Source organism: Rhinoderma darwinii, chromosome 4 (genome assembly GCF_050947455.1).
Source record: "Rhinoderma darwinii isolate aRhiDar2 chromosome 4, aRhiDar2.hap1, whole genome shotgun sequence".
In the NCBI taxonomy this organism is placed as follows: Eukaryota; Metazoa; Chordata; class Amphibia; order Anura; family Rhinodermatidae; genus Rhinoderma; species Rhinoderma darwinii.
In genome coordinates, this window is record NC_134690.1 from 61,946,750 (window position 1) to 61,965,049 (window position 18,300).

Genomic DNA, 18,300 nt, shown 5'->3' on the forward strand with positions numbered 1-18,300 from the left:
TATCTCGAGAACAGCAGGGACTGCGAGAACAGCAGTGACAGCGCATGCGCGTTACTGCATGTGAAGCAGAAGAAGCCGATCTACCCCACGTGACAAGTGACGTGTCGTGTACCATCCGAGGTCTCGCTGGTGCGAGACCATGTGATCAGGATACGACACGACAGTGGAGGCGGCTGAAAAGGTGACGTCAGAGCTCAAGTGACCAGAAGGAAGAAGCAGCCAGAGCGGAGAACAGAAGCAAGATTGCACAGGTAAGTATATTATGCAATTTTTAATATGTGTAATGTATTTCTATCTGTACTTAAAAAAAAAAAATCTCGGACAACCCCTTTAATACCTTGACCCAAGTGCTTGATCTATACTTCCTGAAAAATTGATTGGACGAGGTTTATTTTTTATTTTTTGGCCAATATTTTTCAGATGCAATAGATTTTTTTATGGAGCCATCCCCCCAATTTAGTAGTCTTGAGTGGCCAATAACCACCTGGTATGTTGTGGCTCAATGACCATGTGTCTGAGCAATGGGTCATTCATGGGCCGGACTTTACGGTCTATGGCCGTGTAGCTCTGAGATTGAAATTTTCATAGTATTTCTCAGTTGCAATGGCAGCTGTTTCCATAAGGGAAAACATGAGGAATGCAAATAACCCAAACAAAATAATCCCTCATAACTGGTAAAAACAAAACATTCGACAAATCTGCTTCCAGGGTAGAAAGACCGAATCTTGCGTGGAAAGTCTCTGATTTATAATGACCTTCCTATTTTAGCTTCAGGATGCAGAGTAATTGACTGTGAACGACTACATTTAATAAATGAATTTGCCTTTGATGCCTCATTAGCTGGAGTTCCCAGTTACCTGGCATTGTGGCACTGTCATAATTTACTGCCGAGATTTTTTCAACATTTTGTTCAAATATAAATTTTAATGACCGTTTTAAGCTTGGACTCCAGCAATGTTCCACTAGAGATAAGTCTTGTGCAATCGCCATTTTTTTTTTTTGTTGTAAACAGCAAATGTGCGACAACAGTAGAACAGTGGGAATGTGCTGTAGTAATAGGTTATAAAGGCCGTATACTAGGAGACCTGTTTTTATTTTGCCACCATTTCCTGAACAGACAGAAAATGTACTCCACTCAGATTGGGCACTTTCTTTTAACAAGCACTCGTTCTGCGAGGGAAAAACATTCTGACTAATAAAGCAGTGGCTGTAAACTTGTACTGCACTAGGGCCCTGTCCTAAGGTGAGGCCTACACACACAGCAAGGGTATGGTTTGTGATTTTAATGGAAATGTTTGCAAAGCTTCTGTAAATACAGTGGCACATTTTTGTATGAACCAACACCCCAGCGGTGCCAGTTTTACCTCATAATAACTAATATATACACTCCTCAACCGTGAAATTGCAACACCAAGGAAACATTTTGAAATTGTGGAAATCACCGCATCGATAGACCTATTAATGATAAAAAAAATGGAAACAAAATATTCCAAACATCTCGACTTATTCAGTATCGAGTAGAAGCCACACGCAGAAATACACGCACTTAAACGCCTTGGCGTGTGATCAATGAAGTTATTAACTCTTTCAGGACTAAGGTAATTTTGGCCATTGAGGGACCGGCCCCATTTTTTAAAATCTAACCTGTCATTTTATGTGGCAATAACTCTGGAATGCTTTTGCCTATCCAAGCGATTCTGAGATTGTTTTCTCGTGACATATTTTACTTTGTTAGTGGAAAAATTTGGTCACTAAATTCATAGCTTATTTGTGAAAAATACCAAAATGTAAAGAAAATTTGGAAAAATTATAATTTTTCTAATTTTTAATGTATCTACTTGTAAAACGGATAGTAATACCACACAAAATTGTTGCTAATTAACATCCCCCATATGTCTACTTTATATTTGCATTGTTTTTGAACATTATTTTATTTTTCTAGGACGTTACAAGGCTTAGAACTTTAGCAGCAATTTCTCACATTTTCCAGAAAATGTCAAAAAAGCCTATTTTTTTTCAAGGACTGGTTCAGTTCTGAAGTGGCTTTGAGGGCCTTATGTACTAGATAGACCCCATAAATCACCCCATTTTAAAAACTGCATCCCTCAAAGTATTCGAAACAGCATTCAGAAATTTCTTAACCCTTTAGGCGTTTCACAGGAAATAAAGCAAAGTAGAGGTGTTATTTACAAATTTCACTTTTTTTGCCGAAATTCATTTGTAATAAAAAAAATTCTGTAACACAGAAGGTTTTTACCAGAGAAACGCAACTCAATATTTATTGCCCAGATTCTGCAGTTTTTAGTAATATCCCACATGTGGCTCTAGTGTGGTAATGGACTGAAGCACCGGCCTCCGAAGCAAAGGAGCACCTAGTGGATTTTGGGGGTCTCCTTTTTTAGAAGATATTTTAGGCACCATGTCCGGTTTGAAGAGGTCTTGTGGTGCCAAAACAGTGGAAACTCCTCAAAAGTGGTTTTGGAAACTACACACCTCAAGGACTTTTTTCTAGGGGTATAGTTAGCATCTTGACCCGACAGGTCTTCTGCTATATTTATTGGAGTTTGTCTGTGAAAATGCAAATCTACTTTTTTTTCGGGAAAAATATAAACACATTTTTTTTTACAAGGAATAAAGAATAAAAAGCACCCCAAAACTTGTAAAGCTATTTCTCCCGATTTACGGAAATACCCCATATGTGGCAATACACTGCTGTTTGGACCCACGGCAGAGCTCAGAAGGGAAGGAGCGGCATTTGGATTTTGGAGCGCAGATTTTGCTTGGTAATAGTTCTGTTTGGGGTTTTGCTGGTATTTCAGTTTATAATGTAGGGTATATGTAAGCTGGGCAAAGTACATCAGGGCATAATAATAGGGTATAATAATGGGGTAAATAAAAATTCGTAGATATATGGCCAGTGTCGCACTGATAAATGGTGTTCAATCTTATCCGCTTTTGGAACGCTCTGCACAATTTCTGTCGCTATATTCCAGAACTTTTTATTTTTTCTCCACCGTGCGAGGGCTTATTTGTTACGTTACAATCTGTAGTTTTCATTGGTACAATTTTAGGATACATGTGATTTATTTATTTTTTTATCACTTTTTATTCAATTTTTTTATTTTTTTTGGGCAAAGTGACAAAAAAAAAGAAATTTAGACAATGGTTTTTTGGCTTTTTTTTTTTTTTTTTTACAGTGTTCACCGTGCGCTTTAAATTACATTTTATTTTATTCTGTGGGTCGGTACGGTACGATTACGGCGATACCATATGTATATAGGTTTTTTTATGTTTTGTGGCATTTGCGCAATAAAATCACTTTTCTATCTATTTTTTTGTGTCCCCATATTCTGAGAGCCATAATTTTGTAATTTTTTAGTCAAAGAAGCTGTGTAAGCGCTTGTTTTTTGCGGGACGGGTTGTAGTTTTTATTGGTATTATTTTGGGGTACATGCGACTTTTTGATCACTTTTTATATATATTTTGGGAGGGATGATGGCCAAAAAAATTGATTCTGGCATTGTTTTTTTAATTATTTTTTGCGGTGTTCACCGTGCGGGAAAAAAAATATATTATAGTTTGGGTTGTTACGAACGCGGTGATACCAAATATGTGTACTTTTTTAACGGTTTAATTTTTTTCCTATAATACAAGACTTATAGGGAAAAAAAACATTTTTTGTAACTTATAACTTCTTTTTACACTTTTATAAAACATTTTTATTTTACTTTTTACTTTGTTTTACTTGAAGACCTGCAGCACTGAAAGCTGCTATGATACATTACACTACCTAGGTAGTGTAATGTATTATAATCTGTCAGTGTCATTGGCTTCTGTGAATGGCAGACCGGAGGCCTTTGTATGGACTCCGGTTTTGCCATGCAACCAACGGCAGCACCCGCAATCGGTCCCCGGTAAAGTTTGTTGTAGCAACAAACTTTCCAGTTTGTTGCTACAACAAACTTTCCCTGCGATCACATGATCGGGACCTGAACCAATCAGGTCCCGGTCCTGTCTCCGGGACCAGAGGCAGGGGTTGACAGCGTCATCCGGGTGTCACCGCTACTCTGAGACACCCGGATCGCGCTCCTAACACCCACTGTGAATTCACGTCGGCGCTGCACAGAGCCCAGCATGCGCCGACGTGAATTTACTGTGGGCGGTCGGGAAGCGGTTAATAACGGTGATCATATTCTCTGTAGCCAAACCAATCAGTTCGGCTATCCGATAACAGGTTCCTGGGGAGACGGGGACACACACCGCCGGCCTCAAAGCGCTCACCCCAGCGCTATGCCGGCAGAAGCAAAGGTCTGCAGATTCACGTCTGATCTGCACGGGGTATATGCGGATAGGACGTGAATCTACAGATTGTCGGCATGAAAGGGTTAATGGTTGTCTGAGGAATGTTAAGCCACGCTGAATGCACTTGGGCACGCAAATCATTAAGATTAGCTGCTGACAGGTCCCTTTGCAATTGCCAACCAATGAATTCCCAGATGTGCTAGATTGGAGACCAGTCCGGAGGCGCTGCAGGCCATGGTAGCATGTTTAGGCCACGCAGGCTGCTCACAGTAGCATGAGCAGCATGTGGCCTGGCGTTGTTGTCTTGTTGAAAAACAGCTTCTGGGTCACTTTGGAGAAATGTCTGTACCACTGGTTCCACGACCAAATCAATGTAACGCTGAGCTGTTAGTGTACATAAAATAAAGACTAGAGTGGTCCGGCTTCTGTACATTATGCCACCCCACACCATAATCCCGGGAGTAGGACCGGTGTGAAGTTCCCTTGTGAAGGCTTCTTCATGACGTTGCCCACGTTGTTTCCAGACCGATCCCCAGTTTTCATTGCATCCAAGACAAAAGGCGGACTCCTCGCTGAAGAGGATAGACCTCCATTCCAGCCCCCAATGCCGTCTTGCTTTGCACCATGATAGCATTTAAGAGCGGTGGCGTGTGATCAATGGAACACCTGTATCTGGCTCGTAGCCCAATGTCGTGCAAACACCTTCTGATGGTTTGTGTTGACACTCATCACTATGCGCCATTCTTCCAATCAGACGACTCGTTCGTGCGGAGGTTCGCCGCAGCGCACCTCTTGGTGTCATTCCTTTTTATTGTTTTTCCAACCTCTGGGACACGCTACGTTGAACAGTGCTGACATCTCAACCTAGGCGTATAGCGATCTGAGTGATAAACCAAGGTCTCTAAGTTCAAGAATTCTGTCCCTCTCTGTTTTCGGCAAGTGGCGATAACTGGCACATTGACGGACAGGAGGCATTTCACAATCCTCCCACACTACTTGATCTGATTTTTGGGATTTCATGTGGCTAAAAAAATTTTGCTTTAAATCTGGCTTTTATGCGCCTTCCACATGCCACAGATTGGAGCTAGGTGCTTGAAAATGTGATCATATGCATAACTTTTAATAGCTTTTCTTAACAAAACTCAAAGTGAATGAACAGAAGAGATCTAAATCAAATCAATATTTTGGTGTGACCACCCTTTGCCTTAAACAGCATAAACTCTTCTAGGTACACTTGCACACAGTTTTTGAAGGGACACGGCAGGGAGATTGTTCCACACATTTTGGAGAACTAACCACAGATCTTCTGTGGATGTGGGCTTCCTCGAATCCATCTGTCTTTTCGTGTAATCCCAGACAGACTTGGTGTTCAGATCAGGGCTCTGTGAGGGCATTATCATAACTTCCACAGCTCCTTGTTCTTCTTTACCCTGAAGATAGTTCTTAATAACATTGGCTGTATGTTTGGGGTTGTTGTCCTGCTGCAGAATAAATTTTGAGCCAATCGGACGCCTCCCTGATGGTATTTCATGATGAATAAGTATCTGCCTGTATTTCTCAGCATTGAGAACACCATTAATCCTGACCAAATCCCCAACTCCATTAACTGAAATGGAACTTGCAAGGAACCTCCACCATGCTTCACTGTTGCCTTCAGACACTCATTATTGTACCACTCTCCAGCTGTTTGGCAAACAAACTGTCTTCTGATACAGGGACGGATTATAATAAGGGCAATCTGGGCAAGTGCCCGGGACCAGAGTCTGGAAGGGGGCCCAGTTCACCATGGCTCTCCCGTATCGGCTGTTAGAATTACAGCTGGTTCAGAGAACTGGCGTGAAGTGGGACCTCTTACCCAATTGTATCCACATCATACGGGGGGCATTATCTACAGAGGGCATTGTAACTGCCACTATCTACAGGGGGTATTGTGACTGGTGCGATGTACAGGGGGCATTCTTAGTGTGTGTTTTACTTTACAGTGTTTGACAATTTTTAATTCCTGGGCACAGTGTATGGTACTATTATATTCAGGGGCGCAGTGTATAGTACTATTATATTCAGGGGCGCAGTGTATAGTACTATTATATTCATGGTATGATACTATTATATTTAGAAGCATAGAGTGTGGCATCATGAGAATTTTATCTTCGTTTACAGGTGCGGAAATGTTGGAACAGTGAGGAGCCAAAGACATCTGAGCTGTGAACTACAGAAAGTTGGATTGGCTTGATGGGCACTTCTTGCGTACCATACGGTCAAGCTGCTCCCACAACAGCTCTATGGGGTTGAGATCTGGTGACTGCGCTGTCCACTCCATTACAGATAGAATACCAGCTGCCTGCTTCTTCCCTAAATAGTTCTTGCATAATTTGGAGGTGTGCTTTGGGTCATTGTCCTGTTGTAGGATGAAATTGGCTCCAATCAAGCGCTGTCCACAGGGTATGGCATGGCGTTGCAAAATGGAGTGATAGCCTTCCTTATTCAAAATCCCTTTTACCTTGTACAAATCTCCCACTTTAGCAGCACCAAAGCAACCCCAGACCATCACATTACCTCCACCATGCTTGACAGATGGCGTCAGGCACTCTTCCAGCATCTTTTCAGTTGTTCTGCGTCTCACAAATGTTCTTCTGTGTGATCCAAACACCTCAAACTTCGATTCGTCTGTCCATAACACTTTATTCCAATCTTCCTCTGTCCAATGTCTGTGTGCTTTTGCCCATATTAATCTTTTCCTTTTATTAGCCAGTCTCAGATATGGCTTTTTCTTTGCCACTCTGCCCTGAAGGCCAGCATCCCGGAGTCGCCTCTTCACTGTAGATGTTGACACTGGCGTTTTGCGGGTACTATTTAATGAAGCTGCCAGTTGAGGACCTGTGAGGCGTCTATTTCTCAAACTAGAGACTCTAATGTACTTGTCTTGTTGCTCAGTTGTGCAGCGGAGCCTCCCACTTCTCTTTCTACTCTGGTTAGAGCCTGTGTGTGCTGTCCTCTGAAGGGAGTAGTACACACCGTTGTATGAAATCTTCAGTTTCTTGCCAATTTCTCGCATGGAAGTGCCTTCATTTCTAAGAACAAGAATAGACTGTCGAGTTTCACATGAAAGCTCTCTTTTTCTAGCCATTTTGAGAGTTTAATCGAACCCACAAATGTAATGCTCCAGATTCTCAACTAGCTCAAAGGAAGGTCAGTTTTATAGCTCCTCTAACAGCAAAACTGTTTACAGCGGTGCTAACATAATTGCACAAGGGTTTTCAAGTGTTTTATAATTATCCATTAGCCTTCTAACACAGTTGGCAAACACAATGTACCATTAGAACACTGGAGTGATGGTTGCTGGAAATGGGCCTCTATACACCTATGTAGATATTGCATTAAAAACCAGACGTTTGCAGCTAGAATAGTCATTTAGCACATTAACAATGTATAGAGTGTATTTCTGATTAATTTAATGTTATCTTCATTGAAAAAAACTGCTTTTCTTTCAAAAATAAGAATTTCTAAGTGACCCTAAACTTTTGAATGGTAGTGTATACGGTACAGCGTCTTCAGAGTACTGTCTTTGGAGTTTGAAAAAGTGCCTGGGGCCCATGGTGTTCTTATTCCGCCCCTGTTCTGATATCTAGCTAGCTAGCTATCTAGCTAGCTATCTCTCTCCTTGGTAACTAGTGAGTAAAGGGGTTGTCAGATAGGAGTTGCTGATTTTGCTAGGGGATTTTGCAGCCAGCCATACATTTTCCCTACATGACAGATCTTCATTCTTGCTCATAGAAGGTGCCCCATTCAGGGACCCCCTCTATGATGTTCATATGCCCTAGTTGGGAGTAGGGACTGAGACCACTCCTTTAATAAATATAACTCTAGACAAATGTCAGTGAGAATCACAGGGCATTTTATCATGGTAAATTTATTTAATAATAAAACAAACAAAAACAAATTATTACAAAGCAAAATCTGGAATTATAGAGAAAATGCAATAAGTAAACTGAAGCTCGGCCATCAATGGAATTAATTTGATTTGTCTTAAGCGCCACTGACGGTTCTGTTTTACTACAAATCGTGAAATAGAATTGTTACAAGCTGCCCTCAAAAGCGGCACCGCACAGGGATTACACAAGCTCCGCACCTCCTACAAACCCTACCGATCAGCCGCCACTCCTGCAGCTGCGTTATGACACTGCCGGCAGCAAGGAATTTGTCTGTCCTTTCAGCAATCTCACGTCCTGTGTTGCTTCTCCTACACAAGACATTAGGGGGGCTTACCCGACACATGGACCGTGCTCGGGGGAAGCCTTTGTATATTTTGTAATTTATTTTTTTTTCTCTTGTCTTGTTTCAGCTAGGTCCCAAATTTATGACCTGCTGTATGAGTGACCACAGGCTGCACTGTTATATAGGAGAGGATTTTCTGGGACTTAATATTGTTATTTCCCACAGGCATTGTGTGTGTGTGTGTGTGTGTGTGTGTGTGTGTTTTCTATTTATATATATGTGTGCGCGTGTTTTCTATTTATATATGTGCGCGCAAATGCATTTTTTTTTTTAAATAAAAAAAAACACATTTTTGTAATAAATCCTATTACTTTTTCATGATGTTTATGTAAGAGACATTTCTTGGTATCCCTGTAACCATAACAACCCGTTCAATACAGTTAACACATTATTTGGGGTGAGCGGTAAAATAATGTAAATGTAAAATGCTTACTTACATGCATTGCAAAATGTCACCAAAAATAAATAAAATACAGCTCATCAGCAAAATACGGTCAACCTAGAAATAAAAGTTATGACTACTGGATGTGTGTTTTATATAAAACTTTTATTAAATGTGCCATCGGACTCCATCTTTCCTGGCGTGGACAGTTCAGTGAGTTGGTGCTGGGATCAAGTGTTTGATGTTTTAATATGGGCTGGCTATGATTGACAATTTCTTCACTATTGTCAATCCGAGCTGGTGGCGGGAGAAGGAAGCCAGCATCGAATATATCGGACTCCTACTTCCAGCGCTAGCTCACTGTACTATTTATTTATTTTTATAAAAAGCAAGAAAATGTAAGATTAAAATCAATATTCATCCATAAACTTAATAAACAATTTGAGATTTTAGTCTGTTTTTGCCTGGCCCTAAAGTAAACTGATAAATTGGGGGCTTTCGTAGAGTATCAGAGAAAATGTGTTCATTTAATCCACTGCCACTTGTATAACAACAAATTCTTTAGTCTTTCTGTTCCGTTTTTTTCCCCCAGTTACATCTGTCACCGAGCCGTTATTTGGACACGCTGCTCTGTTGTGCTCACAGCAATACATATGTTTACACTTTATTTTTCCTGTTTTTTTTTTTCCCTCACCAGTTGGATGCTGAGAATTATGAGACTGATCCAGAGCTGGCCAAGATTCGCAAAGAAAATAATTACTCTTGGATGGATATAATCACCATACGTGAAGACACGCTGCCCAATTACGAGCAGAAGGTAAATTGTTGTCTTTGTCTTTAATGGAGAGGACGCAGCTCGCAGGTGCCGGGACGACATGATACATCCCGTACACCAGACATAAGACCGAGCTTCAGCTTTTCTCAACAGTTGACTATCAGATGTTTTGTTTATATTTTATAATATTTATCATTTACCTTCTCCATCTTCCATGAGAATAATGATTTGACATTTGAGAACTTCCAAAAGACGGTAAAGCTTCGGTCTATATGAAGCATCTCTTTGGTTCTGACCAGTTTGCAGGTAGACGGTTGAATTTTAAAGAACATATCCACTGTAAATATGTCCCTGTGTTCTATAAATATGTCCCTGTGTTGTTCTATAAATTTAATTGCATTTCTCTGTTACTGAGAAAGCGGTGTGACAACCAATATGATCGCTGTTACAGGTCCTACAAATGTTTTCACCCATCTTTCCCAGGATCATGAATAACAATGTAGAGATACTGGAGTATAGATGTGCCTTATATGTGCCACTGGAACGTCTTTGAAAGCTGTGGGAGCATAAATGGAGGCCGCACTGGTTGTCCTAAATGGAGGCCGCACTGGTTGTCCTAAATGGAGGCCGCACTGGTTGTCCTAAATGGAGGCCGCACTGGTTGTCCTAAATGGAGGCCGCACTGGTTGTCCTAAATGGAGGCCGCACTGGTTGTCCTAAATGGAGGCCGCACTGGTTGTCCTAAATGGAGGCCGCACTGGTTGTCCTAAATGGAGGCCGCACTGGTTGTCCTAAATGGAGGCCGCACTGGTTGTCCTAAATGGAGGCCCCACTGGTTGTCCTAAATGGAGGCCCCACTGGTTGTCCTAAATGGAGGCCCCACTGGTTGTCCTAAATGGAGGCCCCACTGGTTGTCCTAAATGGAGGCCCCACTGGTTGTCCTAAATGGAGGCCCCACTGGTTGTCCTAAATGGAGGCCGCACTGGTTGCCCTAAATGGAGGCCGCACTGGTTGCCCTAAATGGAGGCCGCACTGGTTGCCCTAAATGGAGGCCGCACTGGTTGCCCTAAATGGAGGCCGCACTGGTTTCCCTAGAACAGATATAACTGAATACAATATTAAAGAATATTAAAAGACTTTAAGGTAACCTGTGAGCAGTTTTAAAGGGCCTCAAAACTGCTGACCCAGTACTATAGTAGAGGGGGAGGGCATTTTAAACGTACCTTTTTTCTCGGTCATGCAAGTTACATTTGATCCTTCCGGTGCGGCGGTATCAAGTGCCACTCTCTGTTCTCAGTGACCAATCAGGAGACTGCTCTGAGTGACAGCTCTAATAGAGGGGCAGGGTTTACAGCATGTAGTGCAGGTTACCTGACGGATTCCGATCTCCGCGCTAGATACAGATGCTCTATATACAGGAAACAAAGCAGCTGCATCTCGAAATGTTAAAATAATTTTTAATAAAATGTAATTACAAAGTTCCATCTTTAAAGAGGAAAGTCCACCCTGTGAACTGTTTTGTATAACCAATACAAATCTAACATATAAATAGGTTCATTACATAGAAGATAAAACAAGTAAACTTTAAAAAGGATAGAAATCACGCACAAGAAAAAAAAGAGGGAGAATGGAGAGAATATGGTGAGCCATTGGATGGAACTAATCGGGCCAGTTCACACAGTTTTTTGACGTGGAAAACCACATCGAAAACGCGCCAAAAAACGGCCGAAAATGCCTCCCATTGATTTCAATGGGAGGCAGAGGCGTTTTTTCTCCCGTGGGCGGAAAAACTTTCGCGGGAAAAAGGGACATGTCCTATCTTCGGCCATTTACGCCTCTGACCTCTCATTGACATCAATGGGAGGTAGAGAAAGCGTATTTAGTGGCGTTTTGCCCGCGGTGCTCCATGGCCGCGGGCAAAAAACGGAGTGAAAATCTGTGTGCAGGCAGAGCAAAATCTGCCTCAAAATTTGGAGGTCAGAGGCGTAAACGCCCGAAGATTGGGCATGTCCCTTCTTTTTCGGTCTCACGGGGAAAAAAAACACCTCCGCCTCCCACTAAAATCAATAGGAGGCATTTTCGGCCGTTTTTTGGCACATTTTTCGAGTCAAAATACTAGTCAAAAAACTCTGTGTGAACTGGCCCTTAGAGGTTTATAGGGATCCATTATTTCTCCTATACAGACCACACCTTCTCATAAAATTCTAGTCCGTAAAGAAACTGTCAGATGTTCCATTCATCAGATGTCCTGAATTTTCACATAAAGGCCTATTACTGTAGGGGGAGACTATTGTTTCTAGAAACTAGTTATTAGACTCTTGGCTGCTGTCCGCAGTTGGAGAAGACGCCTGGTGGAGTCTTTGCCCATTCTCTCCGGGGAGACGTACAGTATATATGGAAGTGGATCCAAAGTAATTTGTCGGTGAAACACCTTAGGCTCCATTCACATCGCGTTTGTGCTATCCGCCAAGCGTATACGGTTTTTTAATAAAAACGTGGACCATTGCAAACATAAAAACGTGGACCATTTTCTGGTTACGTTCTGTTTTCTATAGCGTGTACATTTAGCGTATACTCATAAATCGGTATACGTTTCTGTCCGTTTTTTACTTAAAAAAAAGTAGACTTTTTTTTTTTTTTTTTTTTAAATGAACACTGATGGAAAAAAAATAAACTGACAGATTTACTGTATGTAAACGGATAAAAACATATAGCTTTACGTACGTCATCCATTGAGATCAATGCTAAAAAAAACTTATATCGCGTATATGTTTTTTAAGTACAGAATCGCACAACAGACTACGCTTTTCAGTACTTTAAAAAAAAAAAAAAAAACCTATCCCAACGTAAACCATGACAAACCTAGACCAAACGGATGCTATTTTGGTCTATGTATACGCTGAGCTATACGTTTTAATACTTTTTTTTTAGTGTTTAAAAACGTATACGCTCGGCGGATAGCACAAACGAGATGTGAATGGGGCCTTAGTAAGCACTTCAGAAATTTGATGCCAAAGAATTTTGATAAGGTACCAGTCCTAAAATATATGCAGCAGAATACCAATCCCCAGCCCACTTCACCAGCAGATACTAAGGAGAAGGGGGTTCAGATAATGGAGTAATTCCGTACATCGTCATCATAGTCTTATATTGGTTCTCCTTATAAGTGGTGCAAATTGACGGTTTAGCTGCTCCATGCCGTATATGTTGCCATGTTAGGTCTGGAAACTGGTCCGATATAGGATTCCCATTCAAGCATGTACAGTGATGCCCTGAGTCAGGTTTTGGTGGTGAGTTCATCGAAGATGAGATATATATATACACAGTGAAGGACATAAGTATTTGATCCCTTGCTGATTTTGTAAGTTTGCCCACTGTCAAAGACATGAACAGTCTAGAATTTTTAGGCTAGGTTAATTTTACCAGTGAGAGATAGATTATATAAAAAATAAAACAGAAAATCACATAGTCAAAATTATATATATTTATTTGCATTGTGCACAGAGAAATAAGTATTTGATCCCTTTGGCAAACAAGACTTAATACTTGGTGCCAAAACCCTTGTTGGCAAGCAAAGCAGTCAGACGTTTTTTGTAGTTGATGATGAGGTTTGCACACATGTTAGATGGAATTTTGGCCCACTCCTCTTTGCAGATCATCTGTAAATCATTAAGATTTCGAGGCTGTCGCTTGGCAACTCGGATCTTCAGCTCCCTCCATAAGTTTTCGATGGGATTAAGGTCTGGAGACTTGCTAGGTCACTCCATGACCTTAATGTGCTTCTTTTTGAGCCACTCCTTTGTTGCCTTGGCTTTGTTTCGGGTCAGTGTCGTGCTGGAAGACCCAGCCACGAGCCATTTTTAATGTCCTGGTGGAGGGAAGGAGGTTGTCACTCAGGATTTGACGGTACATGGCTCCATCCATTCTCCCATTGATGCGGTGAAGTAGTCCTGTGCCCTTAGCAGAGAAACACCCCCAAAACATAATGTTTCCACCTCCATGCTTGACAGTGGGGATGGTGTTCTTTGGGTCATAGGCAGCATTTCTCTTCCTCCAAACACGGCGAGTTGAGTTAATGCCAAAGAGCTCAATTTTAGTCTCATCTGAACACAGCACCTTCTCCCAATCACTCTCAGAATCATCCAGATGTTCATTTGCACACTTCAGATGGGCCTGTACATGTGCCTTCTTGAGCAGGGGGACCTTGCGGCCACTGCAGCATTTTAATCCATTACGGCGTAATGTGTTACCAATGGTTTTCTTGGTGACTGTGGTCCCAGCTGCCTTGAGATCATTAACAAGTTCCCCCCGTGTAGTTTTCGGCTGAGCTCTCACCTTCCGTCTTCCATTTTCTTACTATTGCACCAACAGTTGTCTCCTTCTCACCCAGCGTCTTACTTATGGTTTTGTAGCCCATTCCAGCCTTGTACAGGTCTATGATCTTGTCCCTGACATCCTTAGAAAGCTCTTTGGTCTTGCCCATGTTGTAGAGGTTAGAGTCAGACTGATTAATTGAGTCTGTGGACAGGAGTCTTTTATACAGGTGACCATGTAAGACAGCTGTCTTTAATGCAGGCACCAAGTTGATTTGGAGCGTGTAACTGGTCTGGAGGAGGCTGAACTCTTAATGGTTGGTAGGGGATCAAATACTTATTTCTCTGTGCACAATGCAAATAAATATATATAATTTTGACTATGTGATTTTCTGTTTTTTGTTTTTTTTTATATAATCTATCTCTCACTGGTAAGATTAACCTAGCCTAAAAATTCTAGACTGTTCAGTGGGCAAACTTACAAAATCAGCAAGGGATCAAATACTTATTTCCTTCACTGTGTGTGTGCGTGTGTATGTGTATGTGTATATATATGTGTATATAGATAGATAGATATAGATAGATAGAGCCGATGTAAGACCTTTAGTAGAGGGCCCAGGAATGGAGTATTGAGAAGTTCCTTATAGTGTGGTCCCTTGATGTATAATTTGAAGATAGTGGAACTGCGATCTAGAAGGGAGATTAAATTTAGCTTGGAGTTCTGCAAAGGAAATCCGTTCTCTATCGTGTAAATGAGCTGTATCTGCAAATCAAAGGAAGCCATTAGTATACAATGACCTGGGGATAAGGGCAGAGGAACTAGAAGGGAGTAAATAGGTGAACAAGAATGATGCCATAGGAGATGCTTTTTGGGGCAAAATCAAACCATAGTAGTATAGCATTTCCATAAATCCTTTGCGAACGCCATAAACTCTGGAAGTGTCTCAGTAATTGGTAGGTTTTGTGCATCCTGGAAAGGTGGACCACGTCGGCATGTCACGAAGGTGGGTAGACGAGTAATATTTAAGAAAGTTTGGTGCTCATCGTCCATGCAAAATACAAAAGGAAGCGGATCAGCCCAGTTTGAGGGAGGGGTTTGGGACTTAAAATTTGAGGAGTGCTGACCGTTGTATGGCGCAGATGTTGTCTCAAGGGGTCTGTGTGCGGCATGGCGAGTACCTGATGAGCTGGGTTCCACGCAAAGAATTTGGAGGCCTCAAGCCTAAACTTTGATGCCTGGGGAGATAGCGCTGGAGGGGAGCCGCTGGGGTGCTGGAGCAGAGTCGATCTGCTGCGGTCTGTGTTTCAGGCCACAGAGGTGTGGCAGCAGTGCATAAGGAGGTGCTGCTACTCGGATGTAGCCCCCGTGAAGCTTCTGCAGGTGCCTTCTTTTGTGCCGGGAATTATGGCAGAGTTGTGGCCTGGGCTGGCGCTCGAGTTTCTCGTTAAAGGTACAAGTGCAGGGCAGTAGGGCCGGGCAATAGCGCTTTAGTCCACCCCTTATGTGGAGTTTTAATACTCTGTATATGTCTGGATTTGCAACTAATAGGCCGAGTTTATATAGCAGCCAGCCCATAAGTGGTTGTCCCCTTTTGAAGAATCCCTTTTTGTTAGAAAGGTCCCCCAGTGATAAGTTTGTGACTGGGACCCAAATCAAGACAGGGGCCACAGCGCCTCACACCATAGCTGTCAAAGATATTTTGAAGCCATCATTTTTTTATTGTTGATCAGCAGAGTTAGGGTATGTGCACACGATGAGAGGCTTTTACGGCTGAAATGACAGACTGTTTTCAGGAGAAAACAGCTGCCTCGTTTCAGCCGTAATTCCTCCTCCTCGCATTTTGCGAGGCTTGTCTGACAGCCGTAAATTTTGAGCTGTGCTTCATTGAGTTCAATGAAGTACGGCTCAAATTACGTCTGAAAGAAGTGTCCTGCATATAATGTATATAAGTGTCCTGCACTTCTTTTGACGAGGCTGTATTTTTATCCGTCGTCGTTTGACAGCTGTCAAACGACGACGCGTAAATGACAGGTTGTCTGCACAGTACGTCGGCAAACCCATTCAAATGAATGGGCAGATGTTTGCCGACGTATTGTAGCCCTATTTTCAGACGTAAAACGAGGCATAATACGCCTCGTTTACGTCTGAAAATAGGTCGTGTGAACCCAGCCTTAAGGGCAGATACAGACGAACGTTGCGTTTTTGCGCGCGCAAAAAACATTTGACAGCTGCGTGTGTCATCTGTGTATGATGCGCGGCTGCGTGATTTTCGCGCAGCCGCCATCATAGAGAAGAGGCTAGACGACGCCCGTCACTGTCCAAGGTGCTGAAAGAGCTAACTCTTTCAGCACCCTCGACAGTGAATGCCGAACACAATATCGAAAAACCTGTTGAAAAAAAAGAAAAAGTTCGTACTTACCGAGAACTTCCCGGCCTTTGCCTTGGTGACGTGTTCTTGGTGACGCGCCTCTCGACATCGGGCCCCACCTCCCTGGATGACGCGCCAGTCCATGTGACCGCTGCAGCCTGTGCTTGGCCTGTGATTGGCTGGAGCTGTCACTTGGACTGAATTGTCATCCCGGGAGGTCAGACTGGAGGAAGACGCCAGGAGTTATCGGTAAGTCAGAACTTCGTTTTTTTTTCTACAGGTTCATGTATATTGGGATCGGAAGTCACTGTCCATGGTGCTGAAACAGTTTAACTCTTTCAGCACCATGGACAGTGACTATCTCCTGACGTCGCGTACCGATAATTTTTTTGCCGGGTTCGGCCCAAACGAGTTCGGCCGAACCCAGTGAAGTTCGGTTTGCTTGTCCGGCTTCGCTCATCGCAAAGACACTCCGTTTGGATGTTCGGAAACAGAAAAGCACGTGGTGCTTTTCTGTTTACATTCATCCTTTTGACAGCTGGTGCGCTGTTTCAGTCGGTTCGCACGGAAGTGCTTCCGTGCAACCTGCGTGGTTTTCACGCACCCATCGACTTCAATGGGTGCGTGATGCGCGAAATACGCAGTTATTGAACCTGTCGCGCTTTTTGCGCAGCAAACGCTGCGCAAAAAGCACGGACTGTCTGTACTGCCCCATAGACTTGTATTGGTCCATGCGTGCCGCGTGAAAACCACGCGGCCCGCACGGACCGAATACACGCTCGTGTGAATCCCCCCTTACTGTAGTAACTGGGGACTGTCTAGTTTCCATTAGGTGAGACTACACGGGACCCAGTTACTACAGTAACTTCTCTCTTTACTTCGCCTCTTTGCTCCTGAGTCGTCTTAACCTCTGGATGGCACCGCACTGGGTCCTGATGTTGTTCAGCCTCAGGACCCAGTGTGTGCCGGGCTTGGACCCTATCCTGGATTAATCAAGGGATCTGGAATAAGGTTTGAATTAGTTTTGGGGTCTGAAATTTTTCCATAGCAGCCTTCTAATCTATGGTATGTACAGCATTGTATTATAGAGGTATTCTCCCCTAAAATAAATACTTTTAGGAGAGAATACCTTCATAATGTGTCATGCGATGGAGCAGTCACGTTTTTATTTATTTTTTTCTAATAGATTCAAATAGAACAGTCGAGCCCCATAGGATGCTATGGTGGCCATGTTACAACTCCATTTTATAGAGCAGGAATACGTCTTTGAGCATGAGCCCTGATATATGATGTACTCTATATACACAAATGTATACAGGGTGAGATTTTGGTTTTGTTGTGGGGGGCTGAACTTTATCAGGGCCCATGAGACTTTAGCTACGCCTCTGGTTCTGCTGCTGGGACCCTTAGCAATAAGCTGTTGTCTGTGGGGAAGCCGGACAGCAAGTGTTCTACTTCACTGCAGGGCCACCATAGGGAAAATTAAGCATTAGCCAGTTCTTGTTGAAGTCATGTAATGTATGGACATGCCAGATTCTCCGGAGTGAGAGATACACTTTGTAGCTGCTTTCAATTTTAGATAACCGATGAGGATCCTTAACCGGTTAAGGACTAGGCTGTTTTACAGCTAAATGACCAGAGCAAATTTCACAATTTTGCTATGCGCTTCTTTAGATGACTATAACTCTGCAGGTGAATAAAGTTCATCTTTGAATTTTACACTCTTTTTAAAGGACAGATAGGGCTTTGTTTTAGTGGCATTTGTCAGTATATATCATTTTTATTTTTTTCTCTAAAGTGGGCAAAATTGGAAAAAAATGCAAGAATTTAGCAATTGCGCCAGTTTATGCTAGCATTTTTCACACACGGTATGGACCACGGCCA

At 42.5% G+C, this 18,300-nt stretch overlaps 1 protein-coding gene across 1 annotated transcript in view; it reads left to right on the plus strand.

The window, feature by feature from the left end:
* The window catches only part of ADI1 (acireductone dioxygenase 1), a 46,786-nt gene that overhangs the window by 21,622 nt on the left and 6,864 nt on the right, over positions 1–18,300 (plus strand). The window contains exon 2 of the mRNA XM_075861142.1: positions 9,657–9,776. Within this exon, the coding sequence (XP_075717257.1) occupies positions 9,657–9,776 (120 nt within the window). The remainder of the gene's footprint in view (positions 1–9,656; positions 9,777–18,300) is intronic.